Below are 8,294 nucleotides of genomic sequence, written 5' to 3' on the forward strand. Positions count from 1 at the left end.
CAAAGAGACAGGGAGTGGGGAATTAAATCACCATGTAATAGTCTGTGAAGTGCACCTCAGTCAATGTCAATTCCCTAAAAGTAGCTCAGAATGAGGTATTCAAGGTCTGTTGTCACTACTTGTCTACATACACAGAGTTTCCAGGTGTACTTAGGATATTTCCAACCCCTGAAAGATCAAGTGGCTGCAGGGTGAAACAGAAACGTGTTCTTTCTCTGCATACCTGATATGTACATACTCCAGGGTACCAACAGAGCAGCATCACCTGCTTCCTTCTGCTCCACAGAGTTATGCTGACCCATCCCTATTTTTTTGTTTTCTATAAGCTTCTTTTAAGCATCAAACAGGAATTAGTACCAAGTGTTATTAGTCTTGCAACAGTGGCTGGGCAGCCTCAGAACGTTGCATCTGCATGGTAGGTGTTTGGGTGAGGATAATATGCTTAACAAAGGCTGCAATGAAAACCATAACAAGAGAGATGCCCAGGAAGACTCCTGCAGCAGTAGCGTAGGTGTCTGCTCCAGAGGCTCCAGGGACTTCTTCAGCAAGCATGTCTTTCACAGCCTCAAAGGAGCCATTGTGTGGCAGTGGGTTAATACCAAGCAGATGGCACAATAAGGGGTACAAGTCTGTAGCATTCATGACTTCTTTGGTGGCATTCTTCCTGAAAGCAGGCCCAAAGGCCAAAAAAATGGGATGCATGTCTGGTAGGATGTTGTCATATCCATGATTACCAACTAGAAATAAAAGACAGATAAAGGTCAATACTTTGAAGCTGCAAAGCAAGAGTTGAACCTTTTCCTAGAATTAGCATAATGCAGAAGAACAGTCATCATTTACTCTTGAAGAGGTTTAGAAGAATCATTTTGATCAACAACACAACTATCTTCTACCAAACAGCAAGTCTCAGAACTACAAGGAGAAGATTCTTAAGAAAAGAATGGAGAGCACTATTTAAAAAAAGGAAAAAAAAAAAAAGGTAAGCTCATGTGGCAGTAACAGCCCTGTCTGTGGCACATGATGCTACACCTAAGGTTCTTTGATTTTCCTCAAGCTAAAACTCTCAACTTTGCAACTGGACCAGAAATGTGCAGGCACAAAAAGCTGCTCTCCTCAGCTACCAACAACTGACAAACGTGTTTGGCCGTGCAGGTAACGCTCTCCAGCTTCATAACCAGCAGCAAAGTTTAAAAGGTTTCCAGTCAGGAAACCTAAGAACTGACCATTAATGCCACCTCTATTTTTCCTCCTAGCTACCAAAAGCTACAGTTCACTGTCTCCACTCTACCTATAATAAATCTCAAAACTCGAAGATGGGGAACTTAAAAAGGTGAGGAACTTTTTTTCCTCCAAATCACCTGGAATGGATCTTATCCTACAAATGAAAAAATCCACGGTGTACAATAACACAACATTCAAAGACTCTGTAGCAACAGAACAAGGTAACTGTAACTGTAGGTGCTCATAGAAGTTGAGGACTTTCAGAAATCATTCTCATGTTTCCTACCCAACTTTTCTCCAGTTAATAAATAGCACATAATAAAACAACATTATTCATCTTCTACTCAATAATTTCAGTTACAACTCTTTTTTTTTTCCCCTCTCAGGAAGTGTCAGTTTGCTAGATCTTGCAAGAAGACCTCAAGGATGTGGCCACTGAAACATGTGGATGATCTTATCTCACCAGGTTTGACTTTTAGAAACAGTAAGTCCTGTTCCCCCTCCCCGATGAGCACGGTGCTTCCCATCCCATCAGGAAAAAAAATTACAAAATCTACACACTTAGCTTAAGAGTTTCCCCTCCCAGTCTTAAAAAAGCATAAAATAAAAACTAACACTGGTTGAGACTGGGAGAGAAAGTACCACGTAAGGTCTCTGGCTAGGAAGACAGAGCAAAACAGAGAGAATACTTACACTGAAAACCATCAGACTTATTATAGACAATTTCCCATCCTTCATCAGCCACTGCTAAGATTGGCTGAATTTTCCTGTTGTGTTTGTAATGGAATCTATCTGGAATCTGCTCCTTTTTATACACGGTCATGTTGGGATGAGCATTGGCCAAAGCTCTGTATACTTCATCCAGTTTGCCTTCAAACAAACAAACAAAACACAAAAACAAAAGACAAGACTTAAACATACCAGTACATTTACTGAACTCATCCATACTTCAAATAAAACTGAAAGAAAAGGGCAAAATACACTTCCCCTTTTTTTGTTCTCTTAATGAACCCAACTATTTCCTTCTCCTCATACAAGATACTCCAATAAAGAGCCACATGTTTGACCTCATTTGATTCCCAGATTTGATCTTCCACCATTAGGATGATGAGTTTGGCCAAGGTAGAAAGAGTGACCAGTTTGCTGCTGCTCCATTAACACCACAGTAGTAGCAATCCATTGCCCAGGGATAAACAAAACCAGCTTGCACTAAGGGAAGCCCTCAGGTCACAGCCCAGATGCCACTGGCACTTCAGGAGCTCTATGAGGACTGCAGAGGCCTAAGCAGGGAACACACCACAGACAGAAGAAGGGACTGGTTGGACTGGCAGTTGGCACTTTTGGTCTAGAACTGTCAGCCACTGTGTGTATTCAGTAACAGCTAACAGCACTATCTGCTCCTCCGTATCCTTAGTGTCTGATCTTCTCCCTTCACTAGCCATAGAATCCCTCCAAGACCATCAAGTCCAACCATCAACCCAACTCTACCATGACCACTAAACCATGTCCTGAAGTACCGAGTCCACACATTTTTTTAATCCCTCCAGGGTTGGTGACTCCAGCACCTCCCTGAGCAGCCTGTTCCAGTGCCTCACCATGCTCTGTCAGGAAAGAAATTCTTCCTAAAATCTAAACTAAACCTCTCCTCGTGCAACTTGACCCCATTTCCTCTCATTCTATTGCTAGTTACTTGGGAGAAGAGACCAACACCCACCACATTTCAACTTCCTTTCAGGGAGTTGTAGAGAGCAATAAGGTCTCCCCTGAGAGAGGCTAAAGAAGAGGTCTCCCCTCTTCTCCAGGCTAAACACCCCCAGGTCCCTCAGCTGCTCCTCATAAGCCATGTTCCCCAGCCTTCTCACCAGCTTCATTGCCATTCTCTGGACCTGCTCCAGCACCTCAATGTCTTTCCTATCCTGTGGTGCCCAAAACTGAGCACAGTACTCGAGCTGAGACCTCATCTACAGCATCATGAGTGTAAACTCTCCAGAACTGTACTAACATTACCAAATAAAAAGGCATTTTCCAATTCTGTATTTGCTTATTCCCAGTTTCTGAGCTTTTCTTCCCAGTAAAAGTCACTGAACAAAACAAAATAAAAGAAAGTAGTTGGGCAGGGTGGAACACCAGCACATGGGAAGGACACAGACAGGGACACAAAAGGAAGTTCAAGAATCTACTTCTGAGCAAGTTTCTTCAGTTCTCCCCTCATTTTAAGCCCAGACTCCTACCGAGGGCTCTGCAGTGGATGTAAGAGGCTCCTGTTAGACACCAACCAGCTCACCCCCATGACTTATTTAAGCACTTTGTGCTGCACACGTGCACAGCTCAGACGGACAGCGAGTTCACAGCTCGTCTCTGCAGGCCAGCTTCAGCACCAAAAGGTCTGGAACATGCCTGGAAGATGTTTACATTTTCTCTGTGGCCAGCACTGCCAATTTTAACAGAGGAGTGAGACTTCAGCATGTGCTGTCACTCTGTCAGCCCCAGCTCGTTCTGCCTTCACAGCTCCTGTCCATCCTGCAGCAGGTGTTCTGCAGGAGAGCTCCTCTCTGATCAACTGTCCCAAGAAACAACTGCCTTGAGGACCACAAGAACAAGTGCTTAATTTGACCCAAGATATGGCCAAGGATGAAACCAAGTCCAATATTTACAGCATGTGTGGAGCTTTGGATCTATCTCAGTAAAAAAGGAGGTTTTAATATTTTCAAAAACTTTAAAGAAATATCCTTTGTTTTCCCCTTCAGTTCCTAGAAGCCAGTATAAAAATTCTGGAGGAAAACTGGAAATAGATTAATGTTTCTTATCCCAAATTAGTATATAAAAAAAAAAGAATCATTAAACTTAAGAAACACAATAAAGGTCAGGATCAGACAGCGGAACTCCAGATATGATAGAGAGAGTTACAGGAACAAGACAAGGGACTCCAGTCTAGCATTTCCAAGATTATATTTGTTAATAAAATTATTTTTGCTAGGTCACTTCTGTACGTGGGATAACCTCTCTGTGTAGTGCCTCATTACCTTTATTGTCAAAAATTTCTTCCTTTAATCTGTCTCCCGGGGAAGAAATCTGCAGCCAAAGTTAAAGTAGCAGAAATCGCTGCGTTTTTGAGGATTCAAAGTTTTACCATTCCTTTGGTTTAAGCAAAAAACACACAGAATAACTGTTGAAGAATCAGTCTTATATACTGAGAATGAAGCTCATTGTCTTATAATAAAAATTACAGCAGGTAACACAGAACAGAAGAATTTTAGCTGTGCTCAAAAATAATTCTTGTCTACTAGTAGTGTAATAAATAATCTGAGCCTGTGGGCAAAACCAAACCCAAGCTATTTCTGAAACCCACTGAAATGGCTTTTTTGCTATTCTGTCATCTCATAGCTGCAGAGATGCTATTTCTGCTCAGCAGACAGGAGAATCAGGTTCCCATTTACTGCATTAGGGATGTTTTGGCACTGAAGTTACAAGTCCTTTATCTGGCAATAAGAACATCCTGGTCAGTCACGTTTGTCTCCATTAGGATGGAGCTCCCAAACTCAGGTCTTCTATCACCACTGAGAGAAACTGTGCCCAGCTACAAGTACCTAAGGGTGCTCAGGCAGCAAATTATTCCAGTTTGGACATACTCACAATTTAGTCTGGAGTATTCTTCACTAAAGATGAAAAGAGACATTGTTTTACAGATTTAAAGGTCACTTCAGTCTACAAAATATCCTCCCTCCTTGAGCATTAAATACAGTGCTACACATTAGCATTGCAAATGTTTCAGAAATCTTACAAATCATCTGAAGGCCACCTTAAAACTCAACCTCCAAATTAGCACCCCTGCCCACACATAAAATGCTGTTTTCCAGGTTATCACATTCACACCAACTAGTTACAGCTTTTGATCTTCAAAATGAAGAGCAGCACTTGTACATCAGTGAGACTAAACATACACCTGACACTTAAGAGACCCTTCAATGGCTGCAACCAGACTTCAGGTTTGACTCCAATCTTGCCCTCACTATCACAATAGAAGTGGTGTGAATGCAAGTATATGGCTGTTGAGTGTGGTGGGGGACAAACATAACGCCACCTACAACAGCTGGCAGCTAATCAAATACCAAACACAGGCTTGCTTTTTTATCAAAGGTCCCATCTGGTTTCAGTTTACTGTTTGAGCTCGAAATCTAATTCTTGCACTGTGGCTTTAGCACCTGATGAAAGGCACATGTAACATTCAGTTGTTATCTATCTAGGCCATTCATCCCTGATAACACCATTAAATTACCTTCCTTCTCCTAAGGATTGAAGGATATTTGGCAATATTAGTGAACCACAGACACTATGTGCTCACTTTTCATTTCAGCAAACTAATCCAGGCTTTTGACAGAGCTAGCAAAAAAAGAACAAAGAAGTGATCCTGCAAGTACTCCTTGCTCAAGGTTGATGTCCTGCTGCCATCAGTGCTGCTACCACCACATCAGCTAAGGAATGAAGTCTGCCAAGTTGCAACACTCATTTTCTTCAGAGAATTCTACTGCTACAGCTCCTACCTTCTTTGGGCAAAATAGCCACTGCCGGCGAATGGTCAATGACTTCGTAGAGCTCCCTTTCCACATACTGATCCAGCTCGATGAGCCTCTCCGAGGAGGACTGGGACATCCCGTGATCACTCGTGACTATGACATTGATCACATCCCACAGCTTTGCTTTCTTCAGCTCAGACATAAGATACCCCAACTTTTTGTCAACGTCGCTAATTATCGGCCCCATCAGCGGGTTTTCTGGGCCCAGAATATGGCCCATCTCATCAGGCTGTTCCCAGTACAGGAGACCAAAGTTTATGGGGTCTTCTGACGTGAACCACTCGACAAGCCTATCCACTCTATCTTCAAAGGAAACAGACTCTTTGTAGGGCATATAATACGTAGGAAAGACCCCGTGTATCTTCACATCTGTTCCAGGCCACATCGCTGCTCCCGTTTTATGTCCTTCCCTCTGGTTCGTTACCCATATTGGGCTGGCTTCTTCCCAGAACTCGGATTTATGGATATCCATTCTGTCCAGAGAGAAAGTTTCATTCAGAACAGGATCATACATCTCATTGGCAACTACGCCGTGGCTTTCTGCATAGAGGCCAGTCACCATTGTGTAATGGTTGGGATAGGTTTTTGTTAAGAAGACGTTGGTGACCTGTTTGACATGGACACCATTCTCCATGGCCAAATGGAAACTGGGAGTTGAGACTTTATAGATGTAATCCCATCGAAATCCATCAAAAGACACCAGCAGCACTCTGGGTGGGGCTGGCTGGAGAGACAACGTACTTGGAGGAAATAGCAAGAAAATTGTCAGGACTTTCCAGTAACTGTTCATGGCTATTCTGGAAGGTATTTGTCCTCTCTTCTGGGGCAACATGGCATCTGTTGAGCAGAGACAGAAGATTTATTTTCATTAACCTAAGTGAAAAAGTCATAAATTAGTTTTAAGAACTAGTAGCTAAAAATATTCCTTATGTATTTATTCAGCTTCCCCTACTAACACCAAGCACTCCAAGCAGAGGAACAAGACCTTTTAGCCATCAGTCACATCAAGATACCAATTTCAGAGACGGGAAGTGAAACACACAATTTGATGACTGAAACCCAGTTCACAAAGAAACTTCATTATTCAGCACCACTGCCCAAGCTCTTCCTTTTTTTCCTTCTGCTCCCAACACATAGAAACTCCTGCTCTTGCAATTTGACAAGTCTTCAAGTACTTTCTGTAGTCAAAGTTATAAGAAACTGTTCTATGAGGAAAGTCTCTGCTTGTTAAGATGTAAACAGGGGAAGTTTTCACCTTGAGAATTACAAGGTCCATCTCCACCAGAGCTTTATAACCCTCATTAAAATCTCATTGCTGCTTCTCTGCACAAGGGTGGCACAGACACACAGGGCAGAGCAGCAGACCGGAGCAGGACCTACACACTGGAACTGGAGAACAGCTCCTACCAGAGGTGCAGAGTCAGCCAGAAACCACCACAGCACCTCAGCCCCAACACTCAGTATGGCAGTGTCACATCTCTACCCCAGCCACAGCTTCCCTACATGCCAGAGTTCTTACTGACCCACCAATTGTGATGCTTACTAACAAACAATCTAGTGCACAGACAGCCTTACAAACAAGATACACAAGTCACACCAGTCAGTGTGCAGTTTAAGTTCTTCTAACTAACCATTTATGTCTCTAAATGGATTGGGAAGAGGTGGTTGAAAGATTCAGTGGTACAGGTGAGTCACTGGAAATACCACCTCTTTTAAGCAAGCATCATCTTGTCCTCCCTGGCCAAACACCACTGCTACCCAAGCACAAGCAGCACAACGTATGCAAGACAAGACACAAAATGCAAATCCCATCCATGAACTGCATGAGATGGTGACCACTACACACCGTACCCTAAAGCTCCCGAGACAGACATCCAGCATCAGCTGTGATCTCAAGGACATTGACTATTCCCATCTATGACTGGCACACCCCTGACCTAGTTCCCCTCATCTCTTTCCAAACACTTTCTTGTTCAAAACTCAGTTATCTAACTTAAAATTAAGATCCCTGTAAGAGCTCTCACACAGGATTTCCCTATCTGCAACTGACCTAAATTTTCACGCTCATATTCCCCACTGCTTCCTCATCAGCACCATTGAGCCACAAGGCCAGGCAGTGGTACAGGTGAGACCTGCAGCCCACAGCTCGCCCCCTACACCCAAGCCACAGATCCCCCGCTGGGGAGGGTGGCAAGTAAGCCTCCAACTCCTAAGTGAAATCAGGTCTTATCCTGAATGTTACAGAGCCAAGGATGTCAACAACACCTAGTCTTTGAATTGCACCTTTTTGATAAATAATAAATGTGTTTTTTCAAAGGCTTTCTATACCGGTTTTCCCCGGACACAACGCGAGCCGGATCCTGACCCCGGAGCCCCGCACGACGTCGCGGGGCTCTGGGACCCTGGAGGGCTCCGGCGGGACGCAGACACGCGAGTGCCAGGGCGGGGAGCTGCCCCGCGGACAGACGGACGGACACGGAGGCGCCAGGGGCCCGCTCA

General features: G+C 43.8%; 1 protein-coding gene across 1 annotated transcript; it reads right to left on the bottom strand.

The window, feature by feature from the left end:
- Positions 1–366: 366 nt before the first annotated feature.
- On the bottom strand, positions 367–6,627 carry ENPP5 (ectonucleotide pyrophosphatase/phosphodiesterase 5 (putative)). Its single transcript, XM_008940373.1, has 3 exons — positions 5,763–6,627; positions 1,915–2,091; positions 367–737 (listed from the first exon to the last, which is right to left on the bottom strand). The coding sequence occupies exons 1-3, from the start codon at positions 6,625–6,627 to the stop codon at positions 367–369; spliced, it is 1,413 nt and encodes a 470-aa protein (XP_008938621.1).
- Between the last annotated feature and the right edge of the window lie 1,667 nt (positions 6,628–8,294).

This window comes from Merops nubicus, unplaced genomic scaffold (genome assembly GCF_000691845.1).
Source record: "Merops nubicus isolate BGI_N331 unplaced genomic scaffold, ASM69184v1 scaffold5205, whole genome shotgun sequence".
NCBI classification, from domain to species: Eukaryota; Metazoa; Chordata; class Aves; order Coraciiformes; family Meropidae; genus Merops; species Merops nubicus.

What these genes read in the sequence shown, in the direction of transcription:
- ENPP5 (XM_008940373.1), bottom strand. Translation starts at nt 6,627, where the DNA reads ATGTTGCCCCAGAAGAGAGGACAAATACCTTCCAGAATAGCCATGAAC. An exon ending in GGCTATTTTGCCCAAAGAAG is followed by an intron (nt 2,092 to 5,762) that starts GTAGGAGCTGTA and finishes GTTTGTTTGAAG; the next exon opens with GCAAACTGGATGAAGTATAC. An exon ending in TAAGTCTGATGGTTTTCAGT is followed by an intron (nt 738 to 1,914) that starts GTAAGTATTCTC and finishes TTTTATTTCTAG; the next exon opens with TTGGTAATCATGGATATGAC.